This window comes from Camelus dromedarius, chromosome 2 (genome assembly GCF_036321535.1).
Source record: "Camelus dromedarius isolate mCamDro1 chromosome 2, mCamDro1.pat, whole genome shotgun sequence".
NCBI lineage: Eukaryota > Metazoa > Chordata > Mammalia > Artiodactyla > Camelidae > Camelus > Camelus dromedarius.
The window spans coordinates 50,753,645-50,774,751 of record NC_087437.1 but is presented as its reverse complement, the minus strand read 5'-3'; the positions used below and the strand labels follow the sequence as shown (position 1 = coordinate 50,774,751).

General features: G+C 39.2%; 1 protein-coding gene across 14 annotated transcripts in view; it reads left to right on the top strand.

Annotated features, from left to right (window-relative positions):
- The window catches only part of MCF2L2 (MCF.2 cell line derived transforming sequence-like 2), a 210,608-nt gene that overhangs the window by 74,454 nt on the left and 115,047 nt on the right, over positions 1-21,107 (top strand). For all 14 annotated transcript variants that reach the window (XM_031452036.2, XM_031452021.2, XM_031451998.2 and 11 more), the window contains 5 exons: positions 3,736-3,852; positions 6,827-6,976; positions 15,257-15,381; positions 16,701-16,815; positions 17,234-17,353. In XM_031452036.2, the coding sequence (XP_031307896.1) occupies positions 3,736-3,852; positions 6,827-6,976; positions 15,257-15,381; positions 16,701-16,815; positions 17,234-17,353 (627 nt within the window). The remainder of the gene's footprint in view (positions 1-3,735; positions 3,853-6,826; positions 6,977-15,256; positions 15,382-16,700; positions 16,816-17,233; positions 17,354-21,107) is intronic.

Sequence of the window (21,107 nt, the reverse complement as noted above, 5' to 3'; positions counted from 1 at the left end):
AAAATTAACTAGCTTCTCCCCAGTCAGTGAGGCCATCAACGCCAGAATATCAAGAATACAGAAAATAAGATAATATAGTTAATGTAATTGGCCTTGTGATAAAAGGATGCCAAATAGACAGATATAGAATCTAAGAAAACTCAGAACAACTATTTTAAGGCCAAGTTTACATTCTCAGTGTGTCCTCTGAGTTTGATGAGCAAAATTATACTGCTTTTTCCTGTGTTACATAGAATTTTAAAACTTTTTTTCCCTTTTGACCCTGTAAAGATTAAAAGAGGGGGGAAAAGTTTAATGGTAAAGCTGCATCTCTTTCATCTTTTTCATTTACATACAATAAAATTCACTCTCTCTGATGTACAGTTGTATGTGTTTTGAAAATGCATGGTGTTAGTTAACCACCACCACAGTAGAGATGCAGAGTGGTTCCATCACCCCTCAGCATCTCCTGATGCTGCCCTCTGTAGTCAGCTCTTCTCCCTACTGTAACCCCTGGTAGCCACTGATCTGCTCTCTGTCCCTATAGTTTTGCCTTTTCTGGAGACTGCCTTTTGAGTCTGACTTCTCTCACTTAGCCTAAAACATTTGGACTTCATTTGTGTTGTCAGTAGTTCTTTCTTTTTACTACTAAGTATTATTCCACATAATAGGTGTACCAGTGTATCTATTCACCAGGGAAGGACATTTGAGTTATTTCTAATTTTAGCAATTAAGAATGAAGTTGCTTTTTTTGCTGGACCATATGGTAAGTGTATGTGTAACTTTATAAGAAACTGCTCAACTGTTTTGCAGAGTGTCTGTACTATTTTGTATTCCCATCAGCAATGTATGAGAGTTCTATCTGCTCCATGTTCTTGCTACTCATGGTATGGACACATTTTTCTGAGACATTCTAGCTGGTGTGTTGTTGTATCTCACTGTGGTTTTAATTTGCAGTTCCCTAATAACTAATAAGGAATCTCTTTTCACATACTTCTTTTCCATCTGTATGCCTTCTTTGGTGAAGCATTAATTCATAATTTTGTCCCCCGCCTTTTAATTGTATTGTTTGTTTTCTTATTATTGAGTTTTGAGTGTTCTTTATATATTTTTGATATAAGCCCATTGTCAGTTATGTGGTTTGCAAATATTTTCTTTCAGTTTGTGGGTTATCTCTTCATTCAGCTAACAGCATGTTTTGCAGTGTAAATGTCTTTCATTTGGATGAAGCTGAGTTTATTCATTTTTCCTTTAAGAGTTGCGCTTTCTGTGTTGTATCTTAGAACTCTGCCTAACACAAAGATTTTTCTCCTAAGACTTCTTTTATGTTTTCTTCTTCAAGTTTTATGATTTACATTTAGATCTGTGATCCATCTGAAGTTAATTTTTTAATAAAACAAGAGGTCAGGGTCCCTTCTTTTTTGCATATGGATGTCCAGTTATTCAAGCACCATTTATTAAAAATGGAATTATTTTTCCATTTAATTAACTTTGTACCTTCATCAAAAGTCAAATTAGTGTTTTCCAGGGTTCAGGGATGGTAGGAGGGGGGACAGATGTGACTTTAATGGGTAGCACAAGGGAGATCTTTGTGGTGATGGAATAGTCTGCATCTTGATTGTACTGGTGGTTACATAAATCTACTATACACACATTACATCAGTATCAAATCCTTGTTTTGATATGATTATACTATAATTATGTAAGATGCAATTATTGAGGGGGCGGGTAACTGGGTGAAAGGCACATGGGACCTCCCTGTGCTATCTTTACTACTTCCTGGGAATCTGTATTTACTTCAAAATAAAAAGTTAAAAAAAAATCATAATTGTGTGAGTCTATTTCAGGACTCTATATTATGTTCTGTTGATCTGTTTGTCTATCCTTTGCTATTACCACACTCTTGGCAGCTAATTTTTAATAAACCTTGAAATCAGGTAGTGTGATTTGTCCAACTTAATTCTTTTTCAAAATTGTTTTACCTATTCTGTGTATTTTGCATTTCCATATGAATTTAGAATCAGCTTGTCAATTCCTACAAAAATTTGATTGAGATTGCGTCGAATCTACAGTTCAACACTTAACAGTATTGAATCTTCTAATATCTTCCTTTTGTTTCTAATGTTCACTTTTAGCTTTCAATTTAAAATTCCTCTTGGTCTTCTAAAGCTAAAGATGAGAAAGCAGAGTAGAGTTCTGGCAAGTGTGGAAGCACATACCTCCCTCTCCTGTTCAGTAAAGTGGGGCAGAAGATGTGCTGCCTGGCAGGATAGGGTTCTGAAACTCTAGCCTGTGGGCAAAGTCACTTCTGCCTAATACCATGTTGCACATAGATATTTTTCAAAATTTCAAGTGTTACCATAGCAACTAATGTTCTAAGAATTAAAATACATTTTTAACTTGGTCATTTCTTGTTATGTGTCTTATAATCTCTAATTTTAGAAAGACTAAAAATCTTTTTAAAATTTTCAAAATTGGTTTAAAAAATTTGGGAGGGAAAGACAGAGATGAATTCAGTTGTTTTTTTTTTTTTCCCTTGCTCTCTTGTTACAAAAATAATTCTTAAAGTCCCCAAACTTTTTTCCAGAAGTGAAAGAGAAAGGCATGGGACATGCAGCCTGATGAGGTTAGCACAGTGATGTGTAGAATCAAACCACTAAACCTAAGTTCCTTGAAGGCAGGGCCTGCTGTGCTTACTTTTATCCCTCAGAGCCTGGCATTTATGAAGTTCAGTTCAGGTTTGTTGAATGAGTAAGTCAATTTTGTTTTCACCTATAGACTTTGAGCCCTAACTTATAGTCTTTTCATCCTGAAGTGGAATTATCAATTGACTAATACTGTATAATTAGAGAAGAAAGCCTATATTCTCATGCTCTTTGACCAAGAATCTGTTCTAATGACATACATGTTAGATATGACATGGTAAAGTCAGTGCTGCCACAGGAGGAAATGAGGGAGAGGCTTTGAAAGAAGTTTAGTATACTCACGGGTCAAAATAATCAACGAAAGTCATTAGTTAAAGGCTACAGTGGGGGTGTGTTTTAGAGATAGGAGTGACTAGAGGGTGTGGTAGAGTCCCTGGGACTGGAAACCAGACCACACCCTGGGCAGGACCACTGCAGAGGAGAAGAAAGGGACAGTTTGCAGAGTGTCATCCTCTAGATATCTGCACACTCTTTCATCCACATGGGTGTGTTCATCAGCAGGCTTGTTAATTTATGAAAATCTACTCCCGATCATCTCCAAATCTCCATGCAAGATGAATGGCATGGCATATTACCATTTTTCATGGAAGGGGCATAAGTATGGTGAATCTTTTCAATCCACACTCTTCAGTGGGTCCCTCTGTTCTAATTTTGCTCTGATATTCACCAGCCCACCCTGCACTGGGTTTTTCATTGCAGATTGTTAGGTCTCAGCACAGCACTTGATTTCAGTGGCTGAAGGGTAGACTTTAGCCTAGGAACTTTTGACAAAAATTCACCTAAAGCAAGACCGGACTTCTAGGTAGCTTGTAACTGAGCTCCCTGATCCAAGTCACCATTTTGTCACAGACTGTTCGACACTTTGCTATTTCTCATTCAAAGGGGGAAATGGAAAGGGACTTTAAAATATATCTCTGCTGGATGTGGTAACCATCTTTGGATATAAATGCCTGATCAGGCAGCAATGAAGTACTATTTAAATAACAGTAGAATCTAGATGAGCCACTTGTTAATTATCTGTGAGGAATATATTAATTTTTTTCTGTTATAGATCATTATGTTAAACTCCATTTCTGACCTTCATGGCTACATTGACAAAAGCCAACTGACAGAGGACTTAGGGGGAACTTTGGAATATCGCCACAGTCAGTGGATAAATCATCGAACTGTAAGTACCAATTAATGTGCCCTTTTCAGTGTCTCTCCTGGGTTTCCAGAGATAGAGGACTTAAAAATCAACTGTTGGGCAGTCACTGGTCATGACTCCCTAACATCAGGAAGGGTGGGGTTTCTAAGCCACAGGCTGGGGGAGAAACAGGGTGGAAGAGTCTAGGCCGGGTAGGGGCTTTTCCTGCTGGTTACCTTCACCCCACCTCACTTGCTGGTATGAGGGTTTTGGAGGCCTTGATTTAGACTGCACCTGGCATGTTTGCAAAATACCAATACCCTGCTGTACCTTAGAGAATTTAGTTTACTTGCTCTGGGATGGGTCTCAGGCATCAGGTTCGCAAAACTCCCCTGATGATTCTAACGTACAGGCAGATTGAAACCCACCAAGTCAGAAGAACCTGCCTTTAAATGTTGCCACCATTGCTTATTGTCTGACCTTGGATGAGTTTCTAAGCCTCTCTGAGTTTGTTTGCTCTCCTCTTAACAGGGGACAAACACAGTGGTTCTCAGCTGGGGCGTGGTCCTGGTTTCCAGTCCCAGGGACTCTGTCACACCCTCTAGTCACTCCTGTCTCTAAAATACACCCCCACTGTAGCCTTTAACTAATGACTTTCACTGACATTTATCAATGTCTTTAGACAGACACTTTTTATAGTCATAATTTGGGGAGAGAGGTTTTACTGGCCTATACTGGGTAGGAGCCAACAGTGCTACTAAACATCTTATGATGCACAAGACAGCCCCCCCACAGTAAAGAATTATCTGGAACAATGTAATAATAGTGCCAATGGTGAGAAACCTTGCACTAACAGATGCTGCCTTAAGGTTTGCTGTGGGGAATAAGTGATACCATGTCTATGAAACAACCTGGCATATAGTATTTTATTCTTTCCTAATGACTCTTAGTGTTGGTTATCATGTTAAACTAGAAGGGTCAGTAATATTGATGAAAAAGTAAGACTGAAACTCAGCAAATAATAAGTGTTTCTATATAAAGTTGTCATTCCCCTTTCCCTGCCCTCCTAGCCCCGCACTTTAAAAAAGATTAGGTTTTCTAAGCAAAATGAGAAGCCCCCTTCCCACCCTGAGGATAGCTTGTGGTGTCAGCACATCTGTCTGTATGTGCTCACTTTGGAAACATGTTCAATATTTACTGATGAATACCTCAATTACATTTGATTAGGTAGAATTCACCCTGTTTTAGAATGTAATGTTTTGTTTAAAAAAAAAAAAAACAAGGAAATTTAAGAACTAAACAAAAATAGATATCTAGCAACATAACGCATTCATTTCAAAGCTACAGATTCTAATCCCTCTCACTTCTGTGTATGCTGTGTAATTTCAAGGGAGGCATGTTTTTTCCCCAAAACCTAGAGGAAAGTCCATGACCTGAGCAAGAGCCCTTTAAAGTTCTCTTTAATTTTACCATAATAATGGTGACTCCAAGAGAATATGATTAAAAAACAAAAAAAAAGGAGTGGTGAAGTTTTTCACAAGCATTTAATTCTAAGTAAGTCTAAATATGAAAGATAAGGAGAGAAGCTGACTATTATAAGTGTGATGATGGTCATCCCAGGATGAAGTTTCATTAAATCATATGAAACATGGAACTTGGAGTGCTTCTAGGCTTGCTTTCTTCACTTCCTAGAGTTTTATTTCATTACTTTAGTAACCAAAAGAACTTACTGTCCCATCAGCTTTATTGGGCTAGCCAGCTCTCCTTTTTGCTCTAATTTCTCTAACAATCCTTTATTTTATTGTGTTGTTCATGTTTTTCAAGTTGCCTCTAATCTGTTTTGAAACAACACAAATTTGCAACAAATATAGAAAAAAAAAAAAAAAACTGAAGCACCTTGTCATCAAAACCAAAATTGTTCTCTAAGAACTTAGAGAGGTAAATAAGACTAAGGTCATGAAGACTGATTATTTAAAGACAGGCATGAACAGCATGTACATACAGCTCCCCTCCCACCAGGCTTAGTTTGTACTTATAGTTTATGTTTGTTCAAGTGTAAAACATATTGTAGCAAACTTTTAAAAATACAACTAATCCTGAAGCAGAGATAATTCTTCACATGCCTTTTGCAAATTTTCTGTATACATTTTATATACACATACATAATTAGAAATATAATTATATATATGCATATACATATTATTTTATATATTATGAACATATAAATCTTTTTTGGTAATAGTGTGCTTTCTGGATGTCAGATCTTTGAGACTCATAAAAAGTCAGAACTAAAAAGAACTTCAAAATTAATTTATTGCAATCACCCTTATTTTACAGATCAGGAAACTGACCTTCAGAGTAAAGAGGTGTTTCATCCAAGGTCGTATGATCAGGTAGTGGCAGAGACAAGACTAAGGCCAAGCGCTTTTTAATCACCCTATCAGGGTCAGGTCCTCTGTGCCATTTTCAATTAGTGATCATTAATAATCATCAGTTAGTGATTATTCACTAATCAGACACATGGAATCAAGTTAATTTGTTAATAGAACCCATGACAGGAAACCTCTGGCTTTCCTCTATTTCTAGAATGTCATTTGCAAGCCTTACACCTACTTCTCTTAGTTCTTACTGTTAATATTGTTACACTTGTAAGGTACTCAGCTGTGCCCGAGATCCTTTCACATTTGCCATTTCTTCTCATCCTCAAAAAAACTCCTGCAGAAAGAGAGCAAGTATTGGTTGAATCTTGCCTTCTTTCTTTCCTTCCTTACTGCCCAAATAAGATGATCTTGGGCAATTCGTTGAACCTGTTAGAGAGCTTCAGTTCCCTCTTCTATAAAATGGAGATGAAAAGCCTTCCACTCTGGATTATTTGTCTGAGATGATAGACAAATCTGTAGCAGTAAGTGCAATGCATGGCCCACTGCGAATACTCAGGAAATGGCGGCTAGTTCTCCTCTCCTTTTGTTAGTGAATGTTAATCCGTCCACATTGTTATGATTGTCTGACTTTCCAGGCCATTGAAAACTTTGCCTTGGCATTAAAGACTACTGCCCAGATGCTCCAGACTTTTGGGGCCTGCCTGGCCACAACAGAGCTGCCCAGAGGCGTGCCATCCAGTGAAGACCTTCTCATGTCCCACACAAGGCAGCGGGGCCAGTTACAGGTGAGTGGTCCATGATCTCCCAGAGACCTACCTCTGTGCTGGCAGGTGGTCAGCTTCCTGGAGAGTGCTGGGAGCCAAATTATAAGTTAAGCCCTCTTCTTCCCCCTTCTCCAGTGACTTGGCAGCCTCTAATCATCTTCAATCCTCTGGATAGGCAGTACGTGAAGAGAAAAATCTCTTAAAGACTGGGTGGTGCATGTGAAAGGATTGCAGGTGAGAAGTGTGAGAAGCAGCACCTCGAAAAGAAACTCATTCCAGCTTTGTGCTGGCGAGACAAGGTGTGTGCACATCCCTTCAACGGCAGCACTCCTGTGATCTGCTCAAGACAGAGCAAGATATAATGGGCTGAAATTGCAGGGAGAAAGGGAGGGATGGGAGTTGGCTTTTGAAGCATAAGCTTTCTTGAGGCTGTTGTGAAGTTTGGGGGCAGACTAATTAGCTGGCTCACTGCTTCGCTCTATCAGGGATATGTCTTTTTACCTGGGGCCAGTTTGAGAAAGAGGACTATGAAAGGTGCTCTGAACTGAGTTTAAGGAGAGGCACCTATTAAGTGATTCATAAAAGCAGGTCAGAACCTGCTGGGAAGGGAGCTTGACAGACTCTTTCAGGTCATGCTGTAAAGGGAAGTCTTCTCAGGACTTACTGGATGGGTGGCATCCTCTTTCTGCCTTCACAAGCACAGTAAGGCCAAATCCATTATTTCACCAGAACGCAACAGGGCAGCAAACCAAGGATTGAATGGTTGATACATCTTAGCATTATGTGTGTTCTTGCTGGGTTGGCTTAAGAAAAACTGAACTCTTTTATCTGTGACACAAAATTTGCAAAACATTTGCTTTGCTAAGTGCTTGATTTTTTTTTTTATTCAAAATATATTGACTGTCCACCACTACATACCAAGAAAACAAACAAAGAAAATGAAAACTCAAAAAAATACATAGTTTAGGTAGGGGGGTTGAGGCAAACTAATTATTCCATGTGTCAGGGATCACTGTTTAATTCTGTCTTTAAGGTTCTTGATAATTAAAAAGAGTTCAAAATTTATTCTCAAGAGTAATCAAAAGATCTGGTTTGAAACTATAGAAGCCTGAAAGCATCCTGGAATTTTTCCTGAAAATGCCTCTGTAAAGGTTGACCTTTTTCTTTGACAAATATTTCGGCCAAGTTCACCTTCCATAGTTCTTGGAAGAGACAATGCAGGGTGTGAAAGTCTGGGTTGAGGGTAGCCTCTGTGAAATCTGCTGGAAAAGGGTTGGTGGTCCAAGCCCACAGGTCACGTATCTGAGGAGTGAAACTAGCTAGTCAGGTCCTGCTGTAAACGTGCAGTGAGCGTTCCCAGGAAAGGCAGATGAGTGGGTGTCTGTCATCTCTACACAGGCAAGGAACTCCACAGGGGTAAAGGAAGGGAAAGACTCAGTCTCCAAGATGGTGTAAGGACATTTTCTTGTGCATATTGACCAGCTGTTCTTGGAATTAAAACATGATTATGCAAGTCAAATCATTATGCTGTACACCTTAAACTTACACAGTGCTGTATATCAGTTATATCTCAGTAAAACAACTGGAAGGAAAAAAGAATATTAAGTGAATTTGGGTTAAAAATATAAGTTATTCTATCTTTACTTTACTAAGTAATATTAATATTCACTTAAACACAATACAGAGGATTCCTTTTTTTGTGATTAGTAATTATTGGCCAAATTTGATTTCTTTGTTTTTTAGCTTGTAAATTAGAAGCAAAAATTCCAAAATCATTGAGCTAGGTTTAGATTTTTCCTTTTTCCCATCCAAAAATGCTTTCAAGAGAGAAAGGGTTTATATTACAAAAAAAGGACTACTGTTTAAACATTTATTAATAACTTAGTAGTTTTGTGATTATCTATACATTATTTTATTTTACTTTTATTAGTGTTTTACCTATTTTTTAACCAAAGTTTCTATAACTAATTGAATAGGTTTTTTTTTTCCCATTTGGAGAGTATCTTTTCCAAGTGAAAAAACAGTATGAGATTTAGCCTCAGAACAGTGAACTTTTAAATCTATTTAAATATCTATAGAAGTTACAGTGTATGATTTAAAGCTTTCTCCCAGCCTGGAAAGTTTTTGTCTAAACAGCATGACATTGAGAGATTTGGTTTAATTTCTTGATTTCCTTTCTCCGATGGATCTTTGAGAGCCCTTATTTTATTTTATTTATTTTTTATTGAAGTACAGTACATTTGCAACATCATTAGTCATTAGGGAAATGCAAATCAAAATGGCAGTGATATACCCACTAGGAATCCTATACAGTCTGACCTCTGTATCCATGACTCTTCATCCAAGGATTCAACCAACTGTGGATTGAAAATACTTAAAATTCATCCTGTTAATGAGGTCTTCAGTGACTTTGTATTATTTAAAATTTGTCTCTCCAGTTAACCTAGGGTATGTGTGACTGCCTCCTGTTACTCTGTGTCCCATAATACAGCCCTAAAAAAGAATGAAATAATGCAATTTGCAGCTACATGGATGGACCTAGAGATTATAACACTAAGTGAAGTAAGTCAGACAGAGAGAGACAAACATATGATATCACTTGTATGTGGAATCTAAAAACATGATACAACTGAACTTATTTACAAAACAGAAATAGACTCACAGACATAGAAAACAAACTATGGTTGCCAGAGGGGAAGGGTAGGGAGAAGGGATAAATTAGGAGTTTGGGATTAGCAGATACAAACTACTGTACATAAAATAGGTAAACAGCAAGGTCCTAATGTATAGCACAGGGAACTATATTCAGTATCTTGTAGTAACATAATGAAAAAGAATATATATATATATATGAATCACTATACAGTACACTAGAAACTAACAGAAAATTGTAAATCAACTGTACTTCAATAAAAAAAAGTAGAAAGTATAGGAAAATGGCATTATTTTAAAGAGATGCATCCTGAGGCATTTAGGGGACAAATAGCATAATATCTAAAACTTAATTTCAGTTGTTTGTTGAGGGGATAGTTATAGAGAAAGCTAAAGCAAAATGGTTAAATATTAGTAATAGATAAATCTAAATAGAAGGGGATGAGTGTTCATTGTATTATTCTTTCAACTTTTGTGGATGTTTGCAGATTCTCATAACCTGTAGAGATGGGGGAAAATGTTACCAACATATGCCACATACAAGAAAAGGGAAATTGCTCCCTCGAAGTATTTTACTAAGTGGGACAGTAAATAGAGCAGTTACCTATAACTAACTCAGCATAAATCACACTTTTGCATTTATCATCCCACTCAGCAACCTGCTCAAAATGGGGACAGCATAGTGCCAGGTACTTTGGGGCACAGAATAGCAGAAGGCAGTCACACAGACCCTACATTAACTAGAGAGACAAACTGTAAATAATAAAAAGTCACTGAAGACCTCATTAATAGGGTGAATTTTAGCTAGATTTTGAGGAATGGACAGGATATGAATATTCTGAAAAGTGAGAGACAAAGAGTTCATAAGTAAAGATCAAGAAGCAGAAATAAACCAGGTCTGTTTGAAATATGGATCCAAGTAGAGCCATAAGGAGAATTTCTGTAGGAAATTTATTCATTCCTCAATTTTTATAACACCTAGGTTTTATGAATACAAAAATATGACCCTGCAACATCTGCCTTCAAAGAGCTGACAAAGTACAACTGGCTTTAAACAACTGGCTCTGTATCTGTCAGTTCCTCATTCAAAGATTCAACCAACCTTGGATCAAAAATATTGAGGAAAAAAAAATCTAGAAAGCTCCAAAAAGCAAAACTTGAATTGCCACATGCTGGCAACTATTTACATAACATTTGCATAGTATTTCCAACTATTTTTATAGTATTTGCATTGTTTTAGGCATTGTATGTAATCTAAAGAGTACAGAAAGATGTGCATAAGTTACATGCAAATATTACACCATTTTATATAAGAGTCTTGAGTACGTACGGATTTTGGTATCTACAGGTGTCCTAGAACCAATCTCCCTCAGATACCAAGGGATGACTGTAGTAAAAAAGGTAGATAATAACAAGTTGTTGGTGAGGATGTGAACAAATTGGAACCCTCATACATTGCTGGTGGGAATATAAACTTTGGCAGGTCCTCAAAATTTAAACATAAAGTTACCATATGACTCAGCAATTCTACTCCTAGATAGATACATAAGAGAATTGAAACATGTTTCACACAAAGGCTTAAACAAGTAAAACATGTTCATAGCAACATTGCTCATAATACTTAAGAAGTGGAAATGACCAACATGTCTGTCAACTGATGAATGAATGGACAAACTGTGGTATATATATCCATACAATGGAGTATCATTCAGCTGTTGAAAGGAATAAAGTGCTGATGCATGCTATGCATGTATGAACCTTGAAAACATGCAAAGTGAAAGAAAGCAGACACAATAAAGCTGCATACTGTATGATTCCATTTATATGAAATATCCAAACATGGGCAAATCCATAGAGAAAGCAGGTGGATTAATGGCTGCCAGGAGCTGGGAAGAGAGAGAAATGGAGAGTGATTGCTAATAGGAATGGAGTTTCTTTTGGGGGGGATGATGAAAAATGTTCTGGAAAAAAACCTGGAATTATACACTTTAAAAGATTGAATTTTATGGTATAGGAATTATATGTCAATTTTTTTAAAAAGAAAGATTTGGGGGCTCTAAGACAATGATAAAATAACCACAAACCCTACACAGATATGTCCTTTCTTGCACTGTTTTTGATGGCCTTGCAAACATTCTCCGCAAAACAGCTCTTCCTACTGTCCTTTTCCATGCTGGCTTTGGAGGCAGGTCACAGAAGCAGGTAATTTCCCTCTTGGATCTCAAAGAGGGTGATTCTCACCTGTTAGTCTTATTTAGACCAGAAAATGGGACCTTGGCCTTTAGCTCTCAGATGCTTTAGTCAGCTAAGAACACTGTACCATGTATTCATTTAAATAAGATAAGACTCCCATTTGTTGTTATTGTTGTTAAAATAAGAAATCTGAAAGAGCAGTAGGCCTTTTTCTCATTGTTCAGGAGGAGAGGAAAGTGCCAGTGGCCCTTCAGTTATGTGACAGAGCAATCTTTACAAACACAAATACTGTTTAGTACTCAGTATTTGTTCCATTCAGTATTCATTCAGTTTTGTCTTCAGAGGTGACAATTCCATCAGTAATACCAGGGTAACAAATAATCAATCAGATAATCAATCAGATAATCAATCAATTATAAGTTATGTTCATAGGCCTTAGCAATAATTTTAGTCTTAAGAGTTTTTAAGGACCCCTTTGTTCAAATCTACTTGCAGAGAACGTAAGTTAGAAGTGGGTAGGCACAGTGGGGAGGGTATAGCCCAAGCGGTAGAGTGCATGCTTAGCATATACAAGGTCCTGAGTCCACTCCTCAGTACCCCTTCTAAAAATAAATAAGTAGGTAAACCTAATTACCATTGCCACTCCCCCCCAAAAAAAGAGGTGGGTGGGCACAGAGATCTTGATTTTGCATAGGAAGACAAAATTGGTATTACAAATACAAATAAGTATTTCAATAGGTACAAAATACCATAGGATATTTCGAAGTTAATACCTTAACATTCAGTATTTCGATCTAGTTTTATGTCACAGGAAGATCTCTCTCAGCAGCGGCTGAGGAAGGGGGATGCCTCATCTCTCTCAAGGACTTTTTCCCTAAATTATGAAGATTTGCATTTTAAAGGCCAGATTCTGGAATTCATTTGTCAGCAGTATAAACAACACAGGGGAGTAGAGGTTTTTAGTGCAGAAATTCGGTAAATAATAAAAGTGGAATAATGAGTGTAAAATATTAATCATCATACATTGTCTAGGCTCTGATTGGTCCTTTTACTTCCCACCTTACTTCCACTCCCAGCCCATGACACAGCTGAGCATGAAGGCCTGGCATATAGTAATAGTTCTTTATAGTAAATACATTCTAAATGAAGGAATATCTATGTTCATGCTTGCCCCTGTCATAGGGAAAAATACCCCCAAGAAAATTTAAATTCTTTTGACCCTGAAGTGGTCCCCCATGCCTTGCTAAGTGGTCTTCTTCTGACCAACTGCTTGTTTTCATAATGATGAGTACACACTGGGACAGCCATACCAGTTGTTTAAAGGATTAAAGATTTACATCCCTTGAGTACCTCACTCCACTTCCCTGGCCCATTTTCTAGGACCCACGAGACCTCCTCGTGAGTCTGGCAATTAGAGGGTTAACACCTGGACCACACTTGGCCTCAGGACTGTTTCAGCATTGTGTCTGACTTCTGTGCTGATTGATCAGTGCTTGCTCCATACAGATATTAAATATTTTGAATTGTCACCACTGTGAACAAGGACAAACTCCATTTTGGGGTTTGGCAACGTACCTTTATGCTTTCCAAGTACTATAGTTCCTCTATCTTTCCCTCCATGTTTATGGCAGATTTTGGTAACCCTACAGAAGCTGACTATGTGGCTTGGTCCCAAAGCAGAAACCAGGTCACGATTTTTCCTTGTATTTTTTAATTATGTAAAGGAAACACACAGTGTATAATATCACCTGCTACGATTCACCTTCTCTCTCACACACACTTTCCTCACACTCTGCAGCTTTTTGGCTGTATTTCTCTTCCAACTTTCCCCCTCTGATGTCTCCTTCTTCCCCTAGCAACATGCCCCTTCCTCTTTGATCCCTCCACTTTTCCTCCCAGTTCTATATCACACACTTTGTGTGTGTGTGTGTGTATAAATAAGATAATGGCTAATGCCACAATGCTGCTGGAATGCTGGAAGCTCAAAGGCACTTAAGAAACTGGGTAGGAAAGCCAAGACCCTTCTTCATGTGTAGGAGGAGCAGGGAAAAGCTAAGAGCAATTACTAACAAGTGCTTTTTTCTCCCCCATCATATCTTGTCTTTATCCATCTGCAACCTGATTTCTTATAGACTGTTTTTAATTTATCCAACCTACAAATATTTAATGAGCACTGATGAGATAAGAAATGAGGGCCGATACTTGAGAGTGGAAAAAAAATGATATGTCCAGTTCCCAGGCAAGAATACCAGCCAAGTGGCTGACTTGGGACGTTACCTGAAGAGGACAGAGCCACAGGGAGTGTCCCAACAATTCTGAGAGACTAGATCAAGGAAGTCAAATCTATCAATAGCCAGATTCTGGGATGAGTTTAAACTGGGTATGGATTAATAGAAGCCTTCAAAGGGGTAAATACAGGAGTGGGATGGGAGACAAGGAGCAAAGGCATGGGGTTGAGAGGGCGGGGCTTCTGTGTGACCAGAGTGGAGAATATAAAACTCCTCCCACAGGGAATGTGCTCCGAACCAACCATGTGAAGGCTGGAGGTGGCTGAGCCTGGTGGAAGAGATTCAGTGATCCTGTGCATCAGGGTGATTGTTCTGTGACTATGGAGCTATTCTTACCTTCAGGGCACACCAAACCAGAATCCTGTGTGAACCAGGAACCAAACCCAGAATTCCTAGCAACAAAATTCTAGGCCAGCCTCCACGCCTTTTGGCTTACCTTATGGCCAATGCTGAAGGCATTGAGAAACCACCTTCACTGCGTGAGTAGAGGCCTAGAGCCACTAGATTTGGAAGGACATAGCCTGACATCTTCCCCAGTTGCAGCACCCTAGGTCCCCATGTCAAAAGAGAAGAATACAATTGCCTTGGAAATATGAATCTTTCCATGTCAAACTGAAATTTCTGCCCATCTCTGCCAAACTTTGATAATTGAACAAGGCTGTACTTTGGGGCCAGGTAGGAGAACTGGCAGATATTTATTGATGAGACCAGATGAAGTTTTTTTTCATGGTCAATAAGTAGTTATTACATTATTACTGCATGGTTGTTTCCAGCACTTAACACTAGGTATCTGTCATTTTCTTGCTTCTGGTTACTATCTTGGACTAGAACCAATTTTATTAACTAATTGCTTTTAATTTCCAGTAAGAGCTTGAGATATACACAAAAACTTAACAGTTGTTGCTTTTGGAAAGGGAAAGTAGATGGGCTGTGGACACAAGACTTACTTTTTCCAATATATGCCCTTTTATATATTTTGAATTTTGTATCACGTGTATGCTACTTAGTAGGAATAAGTTAATCAATTTAAAAGATGCAGCTTGACTTCTTTATCCTTTAATTTCCTAAATGAAAAATTTGCTGATCTACCATTCTCCTCACTTCAAATCTGCCAAGAATTTGTTTTCGTTAATTCCCTCTAAGAGAGACTGTATTTTCCTTTCTCTAGGATAAGCTGAAATTACTTGGAAAGCAAGGGGCCACATTGCTGTCATGCATTCAAGAACCAGCAACCAAAAGTCCCTCGAGCAAACTCAATCTCAATGAACTTGAGAATGTAGCTACCATGGAAAGGTGAGTGAGAGAGGTGGAATCTGCTTCTTTGGGAGGGAAACCATATAAAACAAGATGATATGAGACAACCAAGAACATATTGGAGCAGCTACTGATGGGTCTTGGTGGGGTCAAAAAAGAATATTTGAGACAACAGAAGAAAAACCATGGTATCTATCTGGCATCCATGTACAGAGATCTTTCTATGAGAATACTGTTCCCTCTTCCTATGATATGCTTTCATCCCAGGATGTCAAGGAAGATGGTAGGATTTATTGAGCTTTATTTCCCAGTAACAGTTTGGGTGGGTGCTGTGCTTTGCACACCTGTCTTCTCAGGTGGAAAGAAATAGGCACAAAGGCAGTTTGGTGCAGCCACTATGGAAAATGGTGTGGAGATTCCTAAAAACACTAGGAATAGACTGACCGTATGACCCAGGATTCCCACTCCTGGGCTTGTATCCAGAAGGAACCCTACTTCAGGATGACACCTGCACCCCAATTTTCATGGCAGCACTATTTACAATAGCCAAAACATGGAAACAGCCTAAAATTCCGTCAACAGGTGACTGGATAAAGAAGAAGTGGTATATTTATACAATGGAATACTACTCAGCCATAAAAACCGACAACATAATGCCATTTGCAGCAACATGGATGCTCCTGGAGAATGTCATTCTAAGTGAAGTAAGCCAGAAAGAGAAAGAAAAATACCATATGAGATCGCTCATATGTGGAATCTAAACAAACAAAAACAAACAAACAAAAACAAAGCATAAATACAGGACAGGAATAGACTCATAGACAGAGAATACAGACTTGTGGTTGTCAGGGGGGCAGAGGGTGGGAAGGGATAGACTGGGATTTCAAAATTGTAGAATAGATAAACAAGATTATACTGTATAGCACAGGGAAATATACACAAAATGTTATGGTAGCTCACAGAGAAAAAAATGTGACAATGAGTGTGTATATGTCCATGTATGACTGAAAAATTGTGCTGAACACTGGAATTTGACACAACATTGTAAAATGATTATAAATCAATAAAAAATGTTAAAAAAAAAAAAAAAGAAATAGGCACAAAGGTAAGGTTACCTGGGGCACATTTTGAAGCACAGCAGCTGCATCTGAAGTGAAGTTCCTGCCTAGCACTGAGGATGTCCTGACTGAAAAATGGAAAATGTGGGAACCAGCTGAACCACGACAAAGTCCTAGGTGGCACAGACTTCCGTGATGAGATTACCGCAGTTAGTAACACTGCCTGAAAACATGGATGTTATCTACATGAGCCTGAGGAAATGAATGCTAACTGCTTGTCCTTTCTCATTCTCTCTTCAGGTTATTGGTTCAGTTGGATGAGACAGAAAAGGCTTTTTGTCAGTTTTGGTCTGAGCATCACCTGAAACTTAACCAATGCCTACAACTACAGCACTTTGAACACAACTTTTGTGAGGTGTTATTTTCTTGTTTAATAGAACTTCCTTTTATGGTTCAGTGACTTCTGGTTCTCTCTTCCCTCTTGAACTCCCTAATCCAGCCCCCTTTTTATACCTTTGATTCCTCTTCTCACTTTTTCAGTGGGATAGCAATGTTCTAGAATCCTGTTTTCCTTTTGGCATATTTCAGTAATGGTTTACCTTCCTTTTTGATCAATGAGCTGTTCAGTGTAGTTTTAATAGTCCATCTGCATGTGTCTGAGCACCCCAGCTTAATCTGAAAGCTAATGAGTTGTATTTTTAAAAAAAATTTATGTAGATATGCGCATGTCCTGAATCCTTTTTGGATTTTCGAGTTGTCTGGAGTATAACAAACTGAACCTCCTGATGGGTGCTCATTGGCTTATTTCTGGACTTTTCTAATATGTCTTGTAGGTTAAGCTTACCCTGAAAAACTTGTTGGCAGAGCAAGCAGAGTTTACAGACATCGGAGACAGTGTGATGCATGTGGAGCAACTTCTTAAGGAATACAAAAAACTGGAAGGAGAAGGCCAGGTTTGGCTTTTTGCTGTTTTTGTGGACTGGGAGGGAAATCACTGTGGATGGTGACAGATCATGGTTACTCATTATTGTTAGTAGGTTACCGAAAGACATGGGAATGCCCAAATCCTGCCTTTTTAGTCACCCCACTGTCACTCCAGGTCCCCAAGGAGATGTGCACGTTCACAGCTATGAGGAGCAATGCGGACAGTGCAGAGCTCTGTTAAGACTGCTGGAGCCCCCATCTGAGGCTGGAGGAGTAGAGGGGATAGTGAGAGTTTCAGGTGGCCCTGCCCACTCGTGGGGTGGCAGCGCTAGTGGAGGAGTGGCAGCAAATAAGGTTACAATGGGTGCATTACCCACTGGGCCGGATATGGGGGGAGGGGTTTGGTAGTAAGGCGGGGAAACTTTGAAAGGGGAAACCAGAAAAAATACCTAGCTTTATAATAAGCAAGACTGTGAAAAAGGGGAAACTGGCCCACATTAATTTAATTTAATTTAAACAGTTTCCCAGATCTGTACACAAATCAGCGCTTAAGAGTGAGCCAATTTAAATCCTTACAAATTTGGCTTATTACAAATTAAGAAATCCCAGTCATCTCTTTCCAGAGAAGTTCCTTTCTGCTTTTCTTTAATTAGGTTCTCTATATTTTTGTCTCTTGGGAACGAAGTCCTCTGTGGTTACCCCTTCCTTTCTGAGTTAATATGGAGACGTATTTCCCCAATGGTAATTTTGTAGTGCTAGAGATTTGATTCTCAAAGTGTAATCCTCTGGCCAGCAGTGCAGATGCCACTTGAGTGAGAACTTATTAGAAATATGGAGAAATCTCAGGCCCCATCTTGGAATCAGAATCTGCATTTTAGTAAGATTCCCAGGTGTTTGACATGCACATTGTATTTAGAGGTGTCCTTCCCCAAAGAACAGTAACAGATGTAAACCAAGGCCACTCTGGCTTTGAGAGTTGTCAGTTATGAATTGAGAGCTGGAGGTGCTTTTGCACACACGTGAACACACAGACTCACCTGTGCACCCAGTGAGAACTCTTTGTTATCAATAATTGTTGACAGCTAAACACTTTAGTACTGAAGGCATGAGTCATCAGAAATGTTTACTAAACAATGAAAAAAAAGTGAGTTTGCTGTATCTGATAACTATGTCTCAAATTCTCCAAGATAGTCCCAATTTTATGTAATTTTAGGTTTTTTTCAAGTGAACTCCTTATTAAATGTAGATACTATATATTTTCACTTACATACTTTCATATTTTAGGGGAAAATACCTCATTAAGCCCAGTGCCTTTATTTTTGGTTTGAAAATTTTGGTCATAATATATATGTATATCATGAAGGTAGCTACTGGCCTAGCAGGAAGGTGTTCTCTCATCACCGGCTGTTCCTACAGAGGTTACATTCTACTGGGGAGAGACAGACAAGTGAAAAGTAATCAAATTTACGATCATATCAGAGTGTGACAAGTGGAGTGAAGAAAATAAGAGGGTTTAACAGAGTGACTGGGGGTGCTGCTGTAATAGAGTAGTTACAAAAGGCCTCTCTGAGAAAGTGACCTTTGATCTGAGATCTGGATAGCCATGCAAAGATTTAGGGAATAGCAGTCAAGGCAGAGAAGTTGCAGGCACAAAGGTCTTGAGGTAGGAATGAGGGTGGGAGTCCAAGGAATGTGGCTGGAACCTAGTGAGCAGGGAGCAATGGCGGTGAGGACTGGATTTTATTCTCAGTGGAATGGGAAAACATTGGACGGTGCTCTGGGTTGTGTTTTAGATACTGGAGGTGGATCTGCATGACTGCATCCACATTCTCTCTTCTGCTCACCTCCTTGGACTTGTCATCTTTCTTACATACTTTAAAAATCACTGGCCAGGGATAAGAGTGAAACCTATGGTCATGGGACATAGAAATGTTCTGTGAACCGTGACCCACCCTTCACAGGCAGCATTCCTAAACCAGCTGGGCTAACCCACTGCAGACGACTCACAGAGCCCAGGCAGATTGGTCTTACCCGTTCTGTGCCTTGCTTACCCTGTTTTTTACTTATTTTCTCAAGGATGCAGAAGACCTACTCCTCTGCCTTTGAGGGAACCAAGCAAAGCTATCTTAGTATAACTGGGATTTTTTTAAACATATCTTCACTCAGATTTCTAAGAGGCATTGCTTCTTCAAGTGATAAGGGCTTGACTAGTCTTTCCATTTTGTCCTGTGAAGTGTTAAAGGGAAAAAGTGATGTTTGGGTAGAATCCACCAAAACCTGCTTCAGGTTTGACCTTCACTCAGTACCCAGGGATCAGCTTCCTTTCAGCACAGCCACACACTGATTCCTGGGTTGTTGCCAACTTCCTTACTCTGTGCAGTGGTATCATCCTCATGGTTAACCTCTGAGCCAACTCACTAACCAGACTCCTCTTGCATACTAATTGAGCCTGTTCATTTATCCTGTTCTGATTTGAGGGTTTAGCAGTGTTTTGAGTGCTCATCTCTAATTCTGAGAAACAATGGTCTCAGTTCCCCTCTCACTTCTTTAAAAGCAGAATTTGCCGTAGAGTTTTGTCTGTGAGGCACGCTTGGGACTTTGGTGAGGGGCCAGCAAGGAACAGATCAAGACAGGACAAGGAGAACCAACCCTTTTTCAAGCTTGACATCTCCCTGCAAGGCCAGGGGCCAGCAGTTACACTAGTGTGTCCATGAAGGCGTGGAACCCAGATCATTAACTTCCTAGGGATGTAATGTAGCTGGAGGGGCATGGCTTTTTTTTTTTAATGGAAATTTTCAAACACACACAAAAGTAGATTGGCTAATATATGGAACTCCCAGGTGTATACGGCTCCGTTTCAACGACCATGAACTCTCTGCCTTTCCTGTTTCATCTGGCCCACTTCCTCATGCGTGCATCCCATTCCTATGCCATTATCTGTGGGTCCGTCCTGGGTTCCCCGTTCCAGTAGTATCACTGCCTTTTCACCATTTTCTTCCACAGTAGTCATTTCCATCTTTCATCTATTACAGCAGTAGAGTCGTTGTTGGGAGAGGGGAATAAGCTGTTATTACAATACGGATTTCTGAATTGCTTGCTCCAACTTGACTATCCAGCCTTTTGGTATTTTCAGCATCTGAAAGATGCCCTGGCAGGCTTATAGTCAGAGCACCTGATTTCAGTCATTTCTTTTTCATTATTTCTTTTTCAGTTTGTTGCCTGATTATCTTGAGCAGAAGCTGCATAGACTGAAAAATAAACTGCAGCTGGAAGGTTTTATAGCAAAGTTCTTTGCAGGCACCTGAAGGATCTGATAGTCAGGGCTGTGCAGCCATTATTCTAGCACATGTGGGGAGGCCAAGTGGTCTGGAAGGTGGCAAGACACAGGCTTTGGTGTCAGGCAGAACCGAATTCAAATTTCAGCTCTAACAACTACCAGCTGTGTGATCCTAGTCAAGTTTCTTAGACATCCCCTCATCTGTAAAATAGTTGCTAATAATTCCTACCTCACAGAGTCCCTGGGAAGATGAAATCAGTTAGATGTGTAGTAAGGGCTCTGTGAGCGCCTGGAACGTAGCAGGTGGTCAGCGCTTGGAAGCTATTATTATCCATTCATTTCAGTAGAGCAGTCTTCCAGCCAGTGGTGGCTCCCATGTTATTTATGGATCTCTTTCCATAATCCATTCAGACATATTACTCACATCTTTCCTCCAACATCTCACGCATTTTAAGAACAGTTCTAAAGGGCGATATGCCGCTTGCCAAATGCAGGACAGTCTGTGA